Here is a 20,508-nt window from a genome sequence, read left to right on the forward strand (position 1 = left end):
AAATTTTGCCAAACCTCTGTAGCTAAATATTCATTAGTCAGAAAGCCCTGAGAATCTTCCAACAAGGCCCAGGGTAAGCTTAGGTTGTTTCTCATGCGGTTGCTTGGACCACAGAGACCACCAACATATTATGCACCTGTGGAAGTTATTGTGGATGTTGTGTCCTAAGCCAAATCTGGTATGTTATGAGGTAAGATGTCTGGAAGGGACTGTTGTCACTGGGTAGGCATTGGGCTTTAGGTCTTGGGGCGGGGGAGGGAAGGGGAAAGTCTTTTCCCTCCTACTTTCATTGAGTCGAAGATGATTCTTGTTGGAAAGGTGGTAGGCATTTGGAGCATACCACCTTAGAGAGCACTGATGAATTGTATGAGAAAGTGGGTCCCCTTTATAGTTAGAAACCTGATCTCTTCATTTGACTTGAATTCATGCATTTGATGTTTTCAATCATTTGGAAACACTTCATCTGAATGGTGTCCAACTTTTCAAATTTGAAAGCAAGGGGCTGTGTTTCAGTCCCATAGATGAGACTACTGCTCCCAAAGCACTGTATAGCTTCAGCTCTGTCTCTCTACCCACCAGTGTGTTTGGCTGGCAAAAGACGGTCTTGATTAAACCCCTCCCTCCAATTCCTGATTATATTTTTGTGGTGCAGGCTTTAAGTTATTTTTCCATGTTATTGACAACAGAGCCAAGGTAAGAGAAATCACTAACGATCTAGCTAGGCCAAGGACCTTTTTAATGTTTAATCATTACTATTTCTGTGTTCAACATATGCAATGTGTTTTACATATAAAGAGGAGGCAAAGGCTCAGATTGAGAGGTATTGAGGTGCCTAAAGAAGTTGATAGACTCCTACCAGGATTTATAAAAGAGCCTAGGCAAGTGAGGCACCTAACTCATTTAGGTGACTCTTGAAATCCCCCTAGGCACCTAAGTACTTGTGTATACTTGGCCCAGTGCCCTCCTGACGAAGAGTTTACAATCTTAGGCCCTGATCCTGGAATAAGCTCCACACATTGGTCAGACCCAAGTGCCAGAATAGAGCCTCCTTTTTCCACAATGTAATGAATGGCAGCACAGAAGTTGAGTTTTCATAGCGTAATAGTTTTCTGTTTGACAGGAGAGAGGAGTGAAGACAAGAGTCAAATTTAGCCCTGTTGTAAAATTAAGTCACCTCTATTAAATGCAGCTGCACCTAAGTATATCAAAGCTGAATTTGACCCAAAATGACACGTAGAACATTAACTCAGGTTCAGGTCTCATAACTTCGGTTCTCTTCTGCCAAACTACTGTAGAATAAACCATCCTAGATGGTGGGCACAGCTTAGCGTGCTGGGAAATTATATGTTCTTTTACCATTACGGTCCAACAGTATTGACTCACGTATACATGACTTTCGAGTACTTCAGCCATTCAAGAGAGGAGAATACAGGTTGTTTTTTTTTTTTTTTTTTTTTTTTTTAAAAAGAACTGTATGTTAACTAATGATTTTGAATCCAAATAGAGAGAAGGAAAAGATGCATTTGTTTATGGTATGTTAATGAGTGAATTTGAATCACAGGGAGAAAAAAAGGAACACATGTATTATTTCAGTCTATTGCTCTACAACTTATTTATGGATATATTCTGTAGTCTATTTTAAAGTCCGAAGTGATGGGTCATCTCCTGCTTTCCCAGAGAAAGTATTATGCAGCCTAAGAGATCTGTGTCAGAAACTTTCCCCGGATATTCAGCCTTTTAAAAAAAGTTAATTATTTCATCCATTTTCCACCTGTATATCAGAAAGCTCTTTTAAAAGAGTTAGTTATTCAAACAATAAAGGTAATTGGCTTTCTCTCTCAGTGACAGGTTTGTATGTGTGTGTGTCTTAACCTTTATCAGTGAATAACAGTGAGTCATCAGTAATTAGACAGGATGGCACAGACTACATTGGGTACAATAGACAGTAATGTTATTAGGCAGATTGTGACATTAACAGGAATGACAAAAACAGGACATTAGCTCATACTGAATGTGAATTAAAGGGTCTTGGGCTTGGAGATTCATTTAGCTAACTTGACTTCATCTCCTGTTCATGAGGTAATAACCGTACAGTTGGCAAATCTGACAAGTCTTCACAGGAAGAATGAGATGTTCTTGCCCTACACTACTTTCTGGGGTCACACCTTGGGTGTGAGTAATCCCTAACTCTCCCTGACAGGGTCACAGCAAAGTCTTCATTTGCAGACTATGCAAAGAGAATGGTGATGAAGCATATGCCTCTGCTGGCATATAAGAGCATCCTGCATTATATATGAAACTATGGGCCAATCACTATACCTATGGGAAGATGATGCTCTTTAGCTCAGTTCATTAGCTCATCTAGTGGAAGCACAACTCTGAATGCAGCTGAAGTGGGCGCAGGAGCTCTAATGTGTGTGGCATCTATTGCACCACGTGGAAACAGTTGCATGGGCATGAGAGTGGGAAGGGCTCTGTGCAAACCTCTCCCCCCACTTAAATCCAACCATGAGGCAAATTGTTCAGCTAACTCATTTAACCCAATTAACTCAGAGTCCAGTGGTGATGGGGACAGGCAGAGATGGTCTAGATTCAATGGTCTCAGCTCTGCATCCAGGCAGCCTTGAGGTAACAGTGGTTCTCCACAGATCAGGGCAGAAATGGAGCTTGTATCCTCCTGACATGAGAGAACGGGCCCTTTTTGGCACAGCACTGCTCTCCCCAGTCCTGGGAAAGGGGACAGAAAAGGAACCCTAAACACAGTTGGCCCATTCTGTAGCTGTCAGACTACTTGGTCAGCCAAATCAGCAGACAAAATAAAACCAAGATTTACCGACTGACAGTTGGGTCATGGACTGTCAGACCCCTTCCTGACAATGATCAAGGACTAGAACAAAAAACAGCCCTTGTTGCCAAAACACTGAAGAGTCAAAGCTAGGGCCCCACCAAATTCACAGTCCGTTTTAATCAATTTCATGGCCAGCATGTTTTTAATTGGTCAGTTTCATATTTTCAGCTGTTTACACCTGAAATTTCATGATGTTGTAGCCATGGAAGTCCCAACTCAAAAGGTACCCCGATATGAGTCTGATCTTCTCTCCCTCACCTCCCCCCCGAGTTTCTGTATAAAAGAGGGACAAGTCCTGTCCCTCCTCAGTCCAGCAAAGACTTGCAGACAGGATCCCCCTCACTAGGGCACTTCTAGGAGCAGGGGGAGATCAGACCCACCTCCACAAGTCTCCTCCAGCTGGAGGAACCTCTGGGGCTAGAGCTCCCTGCCACAGGGGGAGGCACTCAGAAGTGGGTCTGATATTTTCTGAGAGCTAGAGCAGCTGTGCTGGGAAGGACAAGTCCTGTCCCTTCCCAGCCCAAAAGGGACAAACAGCTGGAGCCTCCTGGCAGGAGCACTCAGGAGCAAGATGGAGATCAGATTTCCTGGAGAAGGGCTTATTTCCTGGTCCATGACGTTTTTCACAACTGTGAAATTGGTAGGGCTGAGGTGGAACATAGACATCACTGCATTCAGTGAAACCAGACTTGCTGAGGAGTCCCACTTTGAGGATGAGAGAGCAACCTACACCGACTGCTGGACTGGCAAGACCAAGGCCAAGTTGGGCCAGACAGGGATAAGGGTCACCATATAGTCTCACATTGCCCGCAAGCTTGATTTGCTTCCCAAGGGAATCAATGTCCAATCTAGGATGCTCTGAGTAAACTTGTCTGGAGACCAGTATGCTACCATTAGCAGCACGTATGCACCAACAATGACTCATACAGATGAAATCAAGTGGATGTATTAGAAAGATCTCAACAGAGTTGTCAGAGGGGAGCCACAGCAGGGCAAACTTATTGTCCTTGGAGTCTTCAAGGCTCATGTGAGAGCTGACCAACATGTGGAGCATGGTGCTAGGACAATTACTTCTCCCCCAGGGGGCCAAGTTCAATCTCACTTCTACTGGCCTCTTTTCCAGAACAACAAATATATGACAAGATGGTGGCCTCCCAATTCAAAACAGTGGTAAGGTGTAAAGACTAATTAAAGATGAGAAGACACCTACTTTTGGAAAGGTGCTGGATGCTAGTAAGACCATCAGCTTGTGAGAAGCATTGTGTTGCTTTGCCTCTCACCAAGCACCCCAAAATCAATGCAGCTGCCATGAATCAATGCGGCTGCCATGAAAGACTCCAGCAAACAAGCAAAAACTGGAACAGACACCGGAGAACCCAACTTGTTGACCTGACCGAGAACTCTGACATGGTGAATTTTTGCAAGGACCTATGGAAACTCCTTCATAAAATGAGGCTGTCCAAAGGAGACAATTGCTCTCATGTGCTCATTTCATGATGGCCTGCTGGTCAGGGTGATGGAGTGGAGTGACCCATCAGAAGCCTTCCCTGTAACTAACGGCATCAAACAATTCACTAAGCTGGCAGGCTGCTTCATTCTGAGCCTGCTCCACATCTACCTTCCCAGAAACATTCCAAAGCTCTGCCCCTCCACAAAGAGCACTCCTCTCTTGGTGGCGATTTGTGTGTCTACCAGCTGCTCCCAAATTGACCTTTCTGCACTACTAGGGAGGGGCACAACTGCTCCTGCATCTCCCTTTGCTTCCCTGCCAAAGAAATCTGCAGGGAGCATGAATTCTGCACACATGCAGTGATACAGAATTCCCCCAGAAGTAACAGCTGTAAACTGAGCTTCACATCTCAGCAGCCTTCCCAGATCTGGAGAAGTTGAGATGACCCCTTATGCAGTTTTTGGGGGTGCTGAGTACATACTGAGAGCTGGAGAAGCAGTGGGAGTTGTTAAATTTGAATGACAATGAAAACTACAGAGACTATTTTGAACTCCAACAGCTTTATTCATATGAATGCAACAAATGTATTAACACCTGTAGATATAACCACTACAGTACATCAGCAGATTCACTTCTCCGGAGAGATCAAAGTGACTCTATTGCATGACACCCTGGAGTGCACAGCTAAGGGAGTGTTCAGAGCAGTGCAGGGGCAGACCACTGGACTACCATGCATAATCCAGAATGGTGACAAGCCTGCCTCCATTTTCACAAATATTAGCAAAAAAAAATAAGTTGCAAAACTGTAGAAAGTGACTTTCAAGTCACGAAATCTAATTTCAGTTGTAATATAATTTCATGGCATTACTAGTAGCAAAGCAGGTAACAGAACTAAGTAACTTAAAAATATTTTAAAGATTGAAAGTATCAATCTTAAAGGACATCAGCTTCAATTATTACCCTATGTAAGTTTTCTTTCTAAAAAAATTGTGTCTTTCTTTAATAAAAGGCCTTTTGCCTTCGTCTCAAGAAAATGGAAAAAGCCAACATGCAAGAAATGAATGTGTATAGGCTGTCAGTGTACCAAGACCCCACATTTCTAAGGCAGTAACCTTCAAGAGCAACACGAAAAGTCCCATTTTAACAAGTCCACATCCCTTTGGAAAAAGGACTCAGATGCACGTAGCTTCCCATTTGGCCCATGTGTACATGACATGTGTAATACACGGATAGCACAGCAAGGGAAGTTTCAGTTAAAGAAGACAGGGGAGAGTTTCTTATACATGGAGAGGGGCAGCAGAAGCTGGTAATAACTGGAAGAGTTTCTACAGAATGAATTCACAAGCAAGATATACAGGAGGCTCCTGACTTGTGATGCAATCTGTTCCCAGGGAAGAGTCGCACGTTGGGGACATCGTAACTTGAACCCTCATTTGTTTGTGTTTTTTTACATGTTATGTCTCCCTGATGGTTTTTTTCCAGCTTGTCCAAGACACTCCTCTGCAGCGAGTGCATTTTTTAAAACAGGATTATCTGTCAAACACACTAGTGTGTCATGATTAGGAGAGGAGGGACTGAGTCACCAACTCTTATCATCTACAGCTTTTTTTCCTCTCTCAGAAAACAGGAGATCACAAAATCAGAAATATTTTGTGCACCGCTGCATATACATGGCAGAAAGTTTTAATTCTATTTTTGAAGCAGAATGGACTCTTCACATTTGGTCATAAAACTAGTGAGGATAACATTTTCCTCCTCCCAAACATGGCATCCAATCTGCTCCGGCACATTTGTCCATGTGTAAAGAGGTCACCGTGAATGGAAAATATGCCAGTTTTGCACCCAATTAACACAATGCATATTCTGCAAGCACAAATTTCCTGTTTGTGCGCATGTGTATTTAGGGCCTGATCCAAAGCCCACTGAAGTCAATGGGAGACTTCCATTGATTCTGATGGGCAATGAATTAGGCCTATATTTTGCAGGCACAATTTAGAAGCACTTCAGAGTAAAGACACTACTAAGTAAGGTCTGGCTTACCTGATTTGAAAACAACAACAACAACAACAGTGTAGGGAACAGATTTGGTTTATACTGCTGTGAAATAACTGAATCTGGTCCACAGCCAATACACAAAATAGTTCATGGCAACTATTTAGGAAAGGGACAATACTGGAATATCAGAAGTTTTACAGGTCAGGCCTGCCGTGCTGTAACATCTTTGGAGGTAGACTGGCTTAGGGCATATCATGCAGTAATTAATCTAGTACAGACATAATAAATCAACTGCCAAGTGTTCTCCCATAGATTCCGTTACTTCATCAGAATGAGATGCGTAGGTGGAGTTGACGGGAGAGTCAGCTGTTAACTTACTATGGTAAGTAGATCTAAGTACACTGACCTCAGTTATATTATTCACACAGCTGAATTTGCATAACTTAGATAGACGGCTCATGGTGAAGTAAACTAGGCCTAATAGAGCAGCCCTATGCCTCATTCTAGACAGTGATATCAATCCCTTGGCTCTCACATATATGAAAAAGAAGGAACCACAATGGTAACTTCTACAGTCTCATTGGGCCTGCTCCCCTTGAAGTCAATGACCAAATCTCCCATTGGGAGCAACACATCTGAATGCTCTTTGCCTAGGGACAGTCCTGTGCATCATCCAGCTCTGCCATGTTAAATATCTCACACAGCATAAACCACTGCTGGGGGAGGCAAGTTGTCAAGCAAAGCCCCATAAATGTTAATGCTAAGAATCAATCACACAGAGGTTAACTGCCAGTTGCCTGTTTTATGGCAACATCGAGCTGTAGCTCTACACAGCCTCCGACTGCCACATTCCCTTTGTCATAAAGGGCGGTCTTAGGAGTGGATATCTGCTGGCCGTTCACAGTGCTGCTGAATCTCCTCGGCGAGGTCCAGGCACCGCAGGATGCGCCACTTCTCAGCAGCTAGCTCCTCTCTGGAGACCTGGCCTAGCAGTTTTTTGGCAAAGAGGTTCTGATCTTGCATGAAGAGACCCACAGCAGATCTTGGGGCCTCAGGGAGGTTCTCCAGGCAGCCACTTTTGAAACAGAAGTTGATTTTCTTATCACGTCTCAGCCCTGGTCCCCTTTCTTCAATCCATGTCAGAGGCCTAATGCAAAAGAGTAGAAAAAAACCCCACCATTTAGGAAGAAGACACAACAAAGACGGGGCCTCTGCAGTGAGGCTTTCTGCTACACAGTGAAATCACAAAGGGCTGGGCCAGGTGGAGGAAGCTCACAACACGGCATGGCAGTTGAAGGCAGAAGCAGCAATGCTGGCAAGCGGTGACAGTGGCAGCACTGAGCAGCTGTCGAGATGGCAGCGTCATGGAACATCCTCATCACTGGGTTGGGTCTCAAGCTGGTTCTGTTGGGAAATGCTAAGAGGAACCCTTAGGCATTGATCCCATTCTTTGTTGTGGACAACACCTGGCAGAAGCATAGGTGCCGAAACTGGAGGGGGGGAGGGGGGGAGACACGACTAGAGGTCCTACCACACTCCATGGCTTCCAATATATACAGGCTTTACAGTTTGATTCAATCGTTCTCGGCATCCCTGCTACACACATTGTTCCAGCACCTCTGGGTAGCAGGGTTACAGATGGTGTGGTTAGGTTACAGGCTCAAAGAACAGAACTGAAGGTAACATGGAAGGATTGGTTCTAGAACTTAGAGCAAAGGATTCTAAGTGTAATCCCTGGGTACTATTTCGACCTTCTGGCCTTGAGTCACAGCGTGATCTTGGCCAAGTTCTGTAAACTCTTCCCACCTCAATTTGTGCATCTCTAAAATGGCACAAATAATATCTAACTATCTCACAGGAGTGTTGTGAAGCTTAGTTCATCAGTTGCTTTTTAGTTCATGGATGAACGTTGTCATACAGGTGCAAAGGAGAGAAGGTGCTAAGTTCCTGCTGAAGACACCTGAATAGCAAGGCTCATCTACTGTAACATTACTCACTTCTTGTGCGTGGTCTGAAAGTGTGCAGTCATTCTGGAATAACTCTTTTCTTTCTGTTCCTCTCTGGTAGCTGAGGTGACAGTGAGATCTCCAAAGAGGTCAACTAGCCAAGTTAAGCGGGCAATTCCGCAGAAAGACGGGAAGCCTGATCGCTCTTCATCCAAGGCACCGCCTACAGGAATAAGAATGGAAGTGTTTGAGAAGCGGGAAAGGATTCCCTCACCCTAATCAGCTACATGGAGTCCATCAAGGGGAAGCTATGAGGCTGGCCAGGTCAAGGGAGCCTCACCGTTAGTATCCCAGTGAATCAAATGGGTCTACTGAAAAGGATTAGTGGGTGAGCTACTCAACAGAATATGCTGCTCCCTTTCTGCAGTTGTTAAAGTCTGAATTCTATCAAACCTTTCAAGCCTTTCCTGTTCCCCTCAAATACTGGCAACTAAGGAAACTATAAAATAGGTACCAGGAGCACCTTAGGTTTCTGCAATATTGACCAGCGGCCCAGGAACTTGGTACAGGTTGCACCTCTAAAAACTGGCACACTCTGATCCAGCAGGACCACGGATCCTCTTGGACCACAGAGCCTGGGAACCTAATGGCAGGAGGGCCAGCAGCCCAGCCAAGGGCAGCGGGGCCAGAGACCCACAGCAATTCTAGGACCAGACTGGAGAACCCTGGCAACATGTGACAATATGGGGGTGGGCACTGGAGAAGCCAGGCTGCCCGGGGCAGCGTGGAGATGGAGAAACTTGGCTGTCCACAGCAGTGCGGGGTTAGGAGACTGTGGCAGTGCAGGGCTGGAGAACTCTGGCTGCCCATCGTAGCCTGAGGAGAGGCATTGGCAGCAGAGTGGAAAGCCCAGCTTGGGGAAGGGTTAGAGGGGGCCAGAGGCAGGGGGATGACTGGTTTGGGGCTGGTGGCAGGGAACCCCTCCCCTGGTCCAGCAAATTCTTTTGTTCAGGACCAGTCAACTCCCAATAGTGCTGGACCAGGGAGGACCAACCTGAAGAGGGTTCTACTGGGACCAGAGGGAAGTTTGAAGCTGCCTGTTTGTCTCCCTTTTCCATCCTGAGCTAGCTTGCCTTGAGCTGAGGGCTCTGGGAGCCAAACAGAGGGCAGCTAAGAGCACAGCTCGGGAAAGGCCACCTGCCCAGTTGGCTGTTACTGCTGGATGGCAATTACTTTCCCATGCCAGGTCCCCAGCTGAAGGTAGAGCAGGAGAGAGACTAAGATACAGTGAATGTGCAGGAAAAACCAGGGGATATGTTGGAGAGCACCAGGATATGGGTTCACACTGGGGACACACCAAGGGATGGGGGAATGAAGCCTTTAATCTCTCCCACCTCTGTTTAGAAGACAAAAAACAGGGGAGGAGCCTGGAGGTCCCCAGTGGAGAGTGGGCGATTCTCAGGAGCTTTTCATCCTCTCTGGAGACCAGATGTGGATGAAAGGGCTATGGGGACCTCCACAGGTCCCTGGGATCCCATGAAAAGGGTGCAGGAGATACCTGCAAAGATACTAGAAGCGATAAAGGTTTCTTGTCCTCCGTTTGAAGGCCTCTCCGATAAGAATCTATACCTGGGGCTATGGTACATGGGTTCTGACTCCATGACTCAAGCTACAACAGAACAAGCTCTCACTCAAGGGAGTGAATGAAGTCTGAAGTGACTGGTATCTTGGCAGGAAGGGCAGCCCGAGTTACTTTAGCAACCGACCTGTGAAATGTAATGTTCCCTTCACAAGCTCCTTTCCAGCCACCTCCTTTTTCAGCTGCTTGTACTCTTCTGTCAAAAGTTCAATGTGCTCCACATGGAGGATTTTACCTGTCATTGAGAAAACGAAGATCAAATGGGATTACCAAAAACTTTCTGCATGAATCCAAATCTACTTCTGGGCAGCTAACTTTTTAACAATCAATCATTAGTGCGAGCACACTTAAAACAGCTTTACCCATGGCTGGCAGAACGGTGCCAAGACAAACCACCACACATTGCGCTAGGGATCCAATTCTGGTTCATTGTTCTCAGGGGGCAACACATACACCGTCCTCAGTAACAGCAACCTTAGCAAACAACAGCACCATTTTAGATATTGACTAACAGGCATCAACTGACTGAACCAACAGCATTACAGTGCCTTGGAAGCTGAGGCACTAGCCTTCAAAATGAAACTTGGGTGACGTCCCAACCCTCTTTCTCCTAGCACTCCTAACTTCTCTCCTTGCCCAGGAGACTCTTGATTTGTACTTCCGTAGTCCTGAGGAGTCCTAGTCATGGACCACGACTCGACTGTGGTAGGAACTATATAAACAAAGACAGTCCAGTCTCAAAGGATGGTATTTGCAGCCAGGATATGGTAACCTTAGTCTCATTCAGAAGCACCTCATTCTACTCCAAGGCAATCAATATAGCCTTACGGCAGAACTAGTGCTTACTGGGACTAAAAGGGTGTGTCTACGCAGAAAAGTTATTTTGGAATAAAGGCTGTTATTCCAAAATAACTATGTGAGCATCTACACAACAATTCCACTTCAAAATAATTTCAAAATAACGGATGGCTTATTCCGATTTCTGTAACCTCATTTTATGAAGAACAACACCTATTCCGAAATAGCTATTTTGGAATAGGGGCTGTGTAAACACTCCAATTCTGCTATTTTGAAATATCCTCTCACCAGGGCCATTCTAAGTTATTCTTCTTAGGGCTCTAAATCAAGATAGCATGTCTACATTAGGGAAGCCTGCTTCGGATTAATTTTGAGGCTTCCCTGCAGTGTAGATGTGCTATTTTGAAATAAGATATTTAGGAATAATTATTCCGGAGTAGCTTATTCCGAAATAACTGTGCAGTATAGACATAGCCAAAGGGTACAAATTGTGCTTACTTGGGGACCCATATGGTCCAGACCTCAGCAATTAGCGAAACTCATCTAGTAGCTAGTTAGGTGTGACTGTCTCAGTTCCCGTCTTTTAGTACTAATGTTGATGAATGAAGATATAAGAGGAGGTCAGCGAGCAGTGACACACACTGTACCCTATATGAGTAGCTATGGTCTGGACCTGCCTGGCACCGTGCTCCTTCTTTTCAGCAAAATGCCAGAGGGATGCAATGTAGGAGGTCCACAATGCCCCTTCTTATAGGCTCTGCTGTACTTCCACAATCTGACCCTTAGCATTTTAGAGATGGGACTGTTTTGCATACAGATCTCCCCTGTAGACCCTCTTTTCTCCTTTTTAACAAAGGTGCCCCAACAGCCCCAATACACATGAACACACAAACAGACCTACGTCATGCAAACCACTGTCTAAAGGTTTTTTTTGTTTTGTTTTATTTCCAGAGGCAGGAGACAAGGTCTACGGTTACAGACAGGGTTAGGTGGTTGCTCTTCAAGCATTTTATTAACACTCTGATGGATCTTTCTAGCTAACTACGTTCTCCAGGCTACTACCTGCAGGGATTGTGATCACGGCAATTACTAATACAAGCGCACCTGTCGCAACCGTCATACTGTCCTCCGCATTTGTCTGTTAATTCACCAGCTGCATGCTTTCTACACTGAGCCTGTCAATCGCAGTTGGTGCAAAACAAATCAGATTAAAAACAGTTGTGATTAATCACAGTTTTAATCACGCTATTACACAATACTAAAATACTATTACTGTTTAACTCTGTGATTAAAACTGCAATTAATCACAGCTATTTTTAATCTCTCAATTAATTGTGATTTTTTAAAAAACTGTTTGACAGCCTTAGTCTAAGTCTTAGATGGGGGAAGGGGGTGTCTCTGGACAAAGTATAAAGTGGCCCTGAACCTTGTTTGGGATTCTTAGTTACTATCATAACCAGGGGCGGCCCGTGAGCCTAGGCAAACTAGAGAGTTGCCTAGGGTGCTGCCGGCCCGGGCGCCTGATGATGATGTCACGGGGCTCCAGGGTGCCCCGTGATTACATCACAGCCATTGACAGCCATGCATGTGGGGGCGCTGATCGTGCCTTCCGCCTGGGGCGCCAGATGCTGCAGCCAGCCTCGGACCATTCCTGATCATAACAGATGTAATCTGAATTCTTTGTAAAAAGCTAGTTATACCTTTGGGCCTTTAAGGATCCTCACCTTTCTGCTCAGCCATCTCGCAGAGCTCCCGTGCTCTGCTGGCAGACAGTGCCATAGGGTACTCAACAAGGACATGTTTCCCAGCCTCCAAGAACATCCTGGAAGGGGAGAGAAATAAGTCTTCAAAAGAGTCTGCCTTATTCACAGCCAACCCCATCTCTAAAGATGTGGAAACAGCATGAATGAATGTGTTGAGAACTGGGGCAAGAACAGGCTTTTTCTTAGGGTACATCTACACTGTGATCAGATATCTGCGGCTGGCCCATGCCAGCTGACGTGGTCTAAGGAACTGTTCAATGGTGGTATAGACGTTTGGACTTGGGCTTCAACCCACGTTCTGGGACCCTCCTACTTTGCAGTAAGGATGTGAATGGTTAATTGGTATGCCTTACCGAGTGATGCTTAGCTGTTATGGTGAACTGGTGGAGGCTGGAGCAGCACCCCTGCCACTATGGGCAGGGGGCTGCTCCAGCCTGGTGGGGCCTGCTGTGGATGCAGGTCGCAGGGGAGGACGGACGGGGGGATGCGAGCCCAAGCTGGTTAAGTCACATACTTAACAGAGCTGGATTCTACTCCTGCCTCTGCTGTGTAATTCCTGCATGACCTTGAAGCACAGAGAGATTAAGTGACTTCCCCGAGTCCAAATAAGGAAGATATTATCCCATCTCACAAGATTATTTTGGCGTGTAATTAATTCATGTTTGGAAAGCTCTGAGATCTTTAAGCAGGTGATACAGAAATACAGGTTACTAAGAAGATGGAATCAATGAGAGCAATAGATACCAGTTGGAGGGGAGGAGAGGAACTGAAGGAAGTGGGATTTTCTCAATCCAGTTTGTTTCCTCTGAATACATGTAAATGCGACAGTACTGCTATATGCTTGTAGTAGAGAGCCGTGAACTTTACAGCCACATTTACTTTGAGGAGACGGGGATTATTTGCTAGCAAAGGCGAACGTCTGACACTGCTTCATTCTTTGATACAGCATGTTCCATTGCATGGAAGTGCCTACTGTAAGGAAGTAGCAATCAGAGAAGCAGGAAAGAGAGACATATACCTGACATTCTCCTCATGGCTTTTGTTGTCAGTGCTGATGATGGCCGCATGGATCTCTTTGTTTTCCAGAGCATCTTGCAGGCTAATCTGCTTGACCTCATTAACATTACCCAGGGTTCTTCTAGTTGTTTAACAGAAAGAAATAGAAGTCAACACATAACAACTGCAACCCACTCTCGCCAATTATTACTGGAGCTACAGATGTTAAGTATCAAGTAAATGACTAATCATGTATTCAATACAACGTTCATCAAGTACACACGGTTAGTCAATAAGGGGCCGCTGTGGCTCTGCAGTTCAAATGTAGTAGGGGCCAGGTGTGCAGGCAGCCTGGCCCCTACATTTAAATTGCAGAGCCACAGTGGGGATTGGTTTGGGACCTGGTGCAAGCTGGGACTGAAACAGACCCGGCTTGTGCTGGGTCCAAACCACTGCGGCTCTGCCTTTTAAAAATAGTAAGAGCCCCTGGGAGTTCCCCAACAGTCCCAGCTGGTGCTAGGTCCCATGCTGCACATCTGCCTTTCAAATGTAATAAGAGCTGGGCTGCTCTTACTACATTTAAAAGGCAAAGCCATAGTGCCACAGTGCTGCTGTACCTCTGTCTCCCCTGCCTCCCTTCCCACCACACTGTGGAGAACTAGCCTTTAAAGCTGGCTCTCCCCAGCACTGGCTCTTGCTTCTCCCCAACCCCTTGCTGTCTTCTTTAGCAGAGGCAGCAAGGGAGGGGGAAAACACGAGTAGTCGACTCAACTACCGATAAGCCTAAGCCTAGGTTTATTGGGTAGTTGACTGTTCAACTACTCTTTTACATCCCTAATTGGAGCTTTGGTCTTAGACCAAGATCCCATTGTGTTAGGTGCTATACAAACACACAACAAAGGGATAGTTGCTGTCCCAAACAGCATGCACACAAGACAAGAGACAACAGATAAGGGAACAAAAGAAAGCCATCAGACAATACTGGTCAGCATGAAGGACAGCGGTCACAGAATACCAGTGGCCTAATCATTGTAGGCATCATGGCAAAGGAGAGTGTTAAGAAAGGATCTGAAGGAGAAATGAGAAGGTTGTTTACAAGGATCACCTCCAAAGTACAGGGGAAGAGGGGGAGCAGTGGAGAAAAAGCACATAGATGCTTGTATGAAAATGTAACAGATGGGTGGTGAACACCAGCATCATTGCCAGAAAAGACAAGTCAAAATCTTGATAATGTGAACAAGATGATAGGTAGAATGAGAATAGGCCAAGAGGGTAGGCTTGAAATTAAAGATCAGTCATTTGTGCTTGATGCACTATAGAAGGGGATGCTAGGGAAGGACACGAAAGGAAGGATGACATGTTCAGAGAGACAAGCTAGGAGAATTATCTCTGTAGTAACATTTTGAATTATATGTTAAATGGGCACAGTTCCAGTGGACGTGGTGGAAGCCCTACTACTGAATGACCCAAGCAATAGATTGAACACTAGAAAAGACACCCTAGGAATAAGCGTGTATGGGGCAGGGAGATGTAATGGATCTTTCTGGTCTCAGAGCTGATTAAATATAGCTAGAAAATACCTCCACAGCCTGAGATTCCCATATGCTCCACGTAACTATTTTAACCATTATGTTTTGTTGCAATTGTGCAGAAAGCCCAATAGGAAAGCTCTGAGATAGCAGCACTGTTGTTGATTTGCATAAGGCTCAGCCACATGGCAGCCGCTCAAGATAAATGGTGTTGCTGCCTAAAGATAACTTTATTGTACAGCTTGCATTATAATTTGCTCTTCATATTCCACATCTGGTTTCAAAGACACATTTTGCCACAAAGACACAATCCCAGAGTTCTACAGAGGAATTACAGTAAACTTCCGATAATCCGGCACCTTAAGGACCCAGGGGGTGCCGGATTATCAGATATGCCGGACTATCAGAAGGGGGGGGCTATGAGGGGTCTGGAATGGGATGCCACCCCAGACCCCTCATAGCCACCCCTTACGATAGTCTGGCTCTGCCCCAGGCGTCCCTGATTCAGCCGCTGCTGGTCAGTTTCAGCAGCAGCTGAATGGGGGATGCCTGCAATAGAGCAGCTGGGGTGCTGCCAGGTTGGTCCTGCAGCCCCGAGGGGCAGCGCTACGAGACCAACCCGGCAGCACCCCAGCTGCTCTGCTCCCGGCTTCCCCGATTCAGCTGCTGGTCAGTTTCAGCAGCAGCTGAATGGGGGAAGCCTGTCTGGCTGCCCCAGCACTTCCGGGTTCCTGATGGTGCCGGACCATCAGGAGTCCTGGAGCATTGGATGCCGGACTAATGGAGTTTTACTGTACTTGCAAACCTTGGCTCATCTGTGCAGCCACAGTAGAGTTCAGTCATTTGGGTCTATTTTGAGTCTCCTTTAAAGGCCTGATCTTACACCACTCTGTGCTCCTTCAGCTTTCCCTGAGCTAAATGGGAACAGAGGGTGCACAGCACCTCATTAGAGACACTCCACATCTCTCAAGTCAGAGTTCTGGCTCCCGTGGCACGATCTCATTCTCGTGCTTTGCAAAGCTTCCTGCAATCATTAATCAACCCAACCTGCAGACACTGAGTGTCATCACATAAACTGCATTTACTGAGTAAACCCAAGTAGATCTTGAATTATTACATCGAGAAATGTATCTTCTAAGATGAGCCTAGAAAGCAATAAACCCAAAACGGAGAACAGGAGCGGGTGGGGAAATAATCTTCACACCTCACACATTAAAACACTAAGTGAAATATCTAACCTGGATACAAAGCCAATCAGCTTCAGATGCTCAGAAGGACTGGAAGGCATTGGATTCAGCAAGTCTCTGATCCGCACTGATCCAGCAATTCCGATCCCAACCACCACTGCACCAAACATTTTGTTAGCCTGAAAGAAAACAAAAATAGATAATCAGTCTAGAAAAAATGTACTCGATTAATATGGATCCCTCCCCCTCCATTATACACCCACACTTTAGCATCCAGGCAGCTAGCCAAAACCAGCCTGATATTGCATAGTGCTAAGTGAACTCATAGCCTATTGAAGTCAATGGGATTTGAAGATGATCTACACCTCATAGGATTGGGCCTTAAGACTGACACAGAGTATGTCAGATCCACAGGACAAGGCTTTTCTTTCCCCCAAAATCGATAGGCAAATCTCAGAAAGGAGAGGGATCTTTGAATTATATAGCACCTTTTGCTCAGAACAATCCCTTTAAAAAAAAAGGTAACGTCTGACATACATACTAGATACCGTGTTCATTCCCTGAGCCTCTGCAATGCAACCCTCTCTGGACTGATACAGAGAAACTAACAGTGCACAGAAGTATTTCACAAAAACTTTAGGACAGGGAGTGAAGAACTCCCTTTTCCTGTTGAAACTTGTGGAGAATTTCAGGGATGCAAAATTGTAAGGACCCAATTTATAATTTGCCTGGAATACTGGGGTGACATCTCCATTCCTGTGAAAAGCACGATAAGCTCTTTACTGACAAGTCATTACCTCATTTTTCCCTCTCACTGAAAACACAGCACTTTTAATGGCAGTATCCCCTCAAATCATAAATGAACATTAGCGTGGTCCAATGTGGTTTAGTGGTAGGGTGCTGAACTAGGAATAGAGGGAGATCAGCTCTGTCCTCTGCTTTGCCTTTGACTCACCCTGATGATTTAGCCATTGAGTGGCTGAGTATTCCCCCTGGGGATAATGATTATTTGCCCTGTGTGCTCCTTCTTTCTATTACATCACTCTATTTTCTCCCCTCAGCCTCTTTGCCTTGGTGCAGTAAGGTCTGTTCATTGGTTCTGCTATAATGATTACTTCCCTTTAAATCCTTCCTAAAAACCTCATCTTTTCTCAATGACTCTTGTCTGATAGCATCACTGCACAGCACCGCTGCATTTGCTAACTCCACTGACAATGCTAGAGGTCAACAGCTACTAAGAAATTCATTCAACTGGCAATAAAGATTCTCATGCTGTCTATGTTGCATCTGGGTTTCACGCCTCTATTTATGTCTTGCTGTCACTGCCAATATGGCTCATTTCATGTTTACTGCTGCCTGTACAGCACAATCCTGTGAAAGGCTCCAACATATCTTGCTATCTTGCTTTAATGTAACACAAGAAATGACTGATCCTGGAAGAGTCTCCACTAGAATCACAGCAATGTGCTGTTACCAGAGGGTGTCATGTGATGAACTAGCGCAAATTGTCAGGGAACAAAGATGTTGCTGAGACTTAATTTTACTTGGCTGTAGAGAGGAGGTCAGAAAGATCATCACCAGCACAATTTATTTGAAATGCCCTCTGAATTAGGGATGCCAACGTGTAGATGACTACACGATTAACCAATAAGCCTAGGCTTATCGGTTAATCCTGTCAATTACACACATTCCTCTGATTCCTCTATATCAGAGGCAGCAAAGTGGGCGGGGGGGCGGGGGGAGGCAGAAGCCAGTGCCTGTGGAGAGCTGGCTTTAAGCAGGCTCCCCATGAGCACAAGATCCCCCTGCCCTCCCCACTCCTGCGCTGCTGCCTCTGATAGAGAAACAGCAGCACAGAGAGTGAGGGGGGCAGGAGAGAGCCAATCCATGATGCAAGGAGCTGGCTTTTAAGTGGTTCTCTGCACATACCACCTTGCCCCCCTCCCCCCCCGCTGCTTTCCACAGAGGAAGCGGGGGGACGTGGCGGGAGGCAGGAGCTGGTGCTGGAGGGAGCTGGCTTAAAAGCTGGTTCCACCCAGCACTGGCTCTGCAAACCCATCTCCCCCCCCCCCCCCCCCCCCCGCCGCCTCTGAGGCAGCAGTGCAGGGAAGGATTCTGTGTGAAAGCCTCTGTCCACAGCGGGCCTGGGCTTGCTATGAACAAAACTACTCTGTGGCAATAGCCCCTGTCCACGGGGGAACTCGGACCACCTACGGATGGGGGCTACTGCCACCCTGTGCTGCTGCCTCTGATTCAGAAGCAGCAGTGTGAGGCAGCAGGAGGAGCTGGTCTATGCATGTAGCTGGTTTTGAAACCAGCTCTGCTTGTGGACAGGCTCCTGCCTGCCACCTCGTGCTGCTGCTTCTGAGAGAGAGGAGCAGTGCAGGGTAGCAGGGGGTGCCCCGGAAGTGGGGTCAGAGTGCCATGACTGCCAACCCCACTCGCAGGGACTACTGAATGGTAGTGTAACCAATAATAATTTGTGTGGTTACACGCTATCTAACATCCTTACTCTGGGCCTGATTTGCATTTACACTGATGCTCCTATAAGGGTACTTTCTATTGCCAGAGCCATGTACTGTGGGTGTAAATTACACTTACGCTTGAAGGACAGTGCCAGCTAGCCTCAAGTCTTGTGATAGAGTAGCTAGGGGATCACCAAGTACCATTTCAGTTGATGATACTTTGCCCAGAAAACCTACAATATGCCCTGTGATAGAGTATATGCCAAGCCTAGAGACCACAGCAACACCCACAAATTGATGAACAGTGTGGAATTATGCCTTACTGATATGGCATAACAGAATTTTTCTTTAGCTGATTTCTCAAAAAAAAAAAAAAATTTGCAAGTTATGGACCAAATTGGAAGCTTCTGCAGTGTATCAATGTAGCCACAGAGTACCCCCTACATACAGTGCAGGTGGTCACGGCTAACCATCCTTGCAATCAATGTTCTCTCTAATCTTTTCCATACACGTGCAGAAAAATTTTTACGTGTACCAAGGCATGGGCAAATGTGCTCTACCCCCAGAAACACAAAACCTAGCTGTGGCTACTCTGTTAATCAGTTGGGCACATTTGAATTCCGCCTGAGTGGCCGCAGAAGAATGCAGCTGACAGGGAGCACCGCTTGCAATGATGGCAGAATTCTAGTCACAGACGAGCTGGTGAAGAGCTTGGGTAGGATGTGTCCATGTAGTTTTGGGAGTGGCTTTTAAGGCAATGTATGTTCTTGGCTGCTAATACATTTTACTGCTTTCAGGTATCTCCGATCTCAGTTATATCTGTAAGCAGGAATACAGCTCCAACAGTTGCTAAGCTCTTCTGAAAGTTCTGTAGGCCTCTCACTTCCAAGCAATGCCTTTCCCTCACTAGCTGTTAAATTATATTTCCATCCAAAAGGGAACAGTGGGAAGGAGCTGAGCCTCTTCTTCCACTGCCAGAAAAAAAATACTATTTTTCCAACAGATGCATAGGATATTGCATATGAAATCCATAGCTACCCTTTGAAAACCTTCTCAAATTTTGCCCCATGTAAAATTAATGACCTCCCAAAGAAGACACGTTTGGCAGAGGCAAGAAAGACGCATGTAAGCCTGTAATAAATCCAGTTACTAAGCAACCTGTTGTCATAGCAACTAGCCATTCAGAGGAGGTTCATGGCTCTTTAGGGCTTTGAGATGTTCTCTTTAACCTCTCGTCTTCACCCAGAAATTAACAGGCAGTCGATGTAGACTGCAGAGGCTTCACTTATTTGTAGATAAAGGGAACCAATAAGCGAGCATTATTACTGTTTGTATTTTATTCCTCTCAGGCCATTCACACACCAGGTCTTGAAACTATTCAACAACAAAGACAGATAAATCTGATGTTATTGTGGTTGCCATGCATCTTTGAGGGCAGAGATCAGTTCAGACCATTATTTCTGTGATGAATTTTGTACTGCTTTTCCTAAAGAAACAGGCACTGAAAATACAAAATGGTAAATACCTCACAATCTATCTATTTTCAAACACTGCCCCCTTCATGGGATTGCCAACAGAATTACACGGTTTTACAACTTGTTAAAGCTGCAAGGCCACATAATGCTACATAAACATAACATATTAATAGGGGAGGGGAAACTGTTTAAATAGAAGACATCCATAAATACGGAAGAAAGGAAAGAGGCTTAGGTAGAATGCAGGTCTGGCATTCTTTGGCCATCTCCACATTTTTGATGCTAAGGTCTCTAGAAATGTGGTCCACTCTTCTCCTTTTTGAAAACCATTCCCTCAGCAATCAGTGCAGCTCTCAAGAACCAAAGTATATGTGGCAGAGTTAAACCCAGTTTAGCAGGTAAATGTCCTAGCATCTA

General features: G+C 45.6%; 1 protein-coding gene across 3 annotated transcripts in view; it reads right to left on the bottom strand.

Annotated features, from left to right (window-relative positions):
* Positions 1 to 4,841: 4,841 nt before the first annotated feature.
* BLVRA (biliverdin reductase A) overlaps positions 4,842 to 20,508 on the bottom strand; it is a 58,325-nt gene continuing 42,658 nt past the window's right edge. For all 3 annotated transcript variants that reach the window (XM_075921721.2, XM_006124109.4, XM_006124108.4), the window contains 6 exons: positions 16,203 to 16,330; positions 13,458 to 13,577; positions 12,401 to 12,498; positions 10,006 to 10,113; positions 8,291 to 8,462; positions 4,842 to 7,440 (listed from right to left, as the gene is read on the bottom strand). In XM_075921721.2, the coding sequence (XP_075777836.1) occupies positions 7,167 to 7,440; positions 8,291 to 8,462; positions 10,006 to 10,113; positions 12,401 to 12,498; positions 13,458 to 13,577; positions 16,203 to 16,321 (891 nt within the window). In that variant the 5' untranslated portion in view covers positions 16,322 to 16,330 and the 3' untranslated portion in view covers positions 4,842 to 7,166. The remainder of the gene's footprint in view (positions 7,441 to 8,290; positions 8,463 to 10,005; positions 10,114 to 12,400; positions 12,499 to 13,457; positions 13,578 to 16,202; positions 16,331 to 20,508) is intronic.

Source organism: Pelodiscus sinensis, chromosome 2 (assembly GCF_052426305.1).
Source record: "Pelodiscus sinensis isolate ZL-2025 chromosome 2, ASM5242630v1, whole genome shotgun sequence".
Classification (NCBI taxonomy): Eukaryota; Metazoa; Chordata; order Testudines; family Trionychidae; genus Pelodiscus; species Pelodiscus sinensis.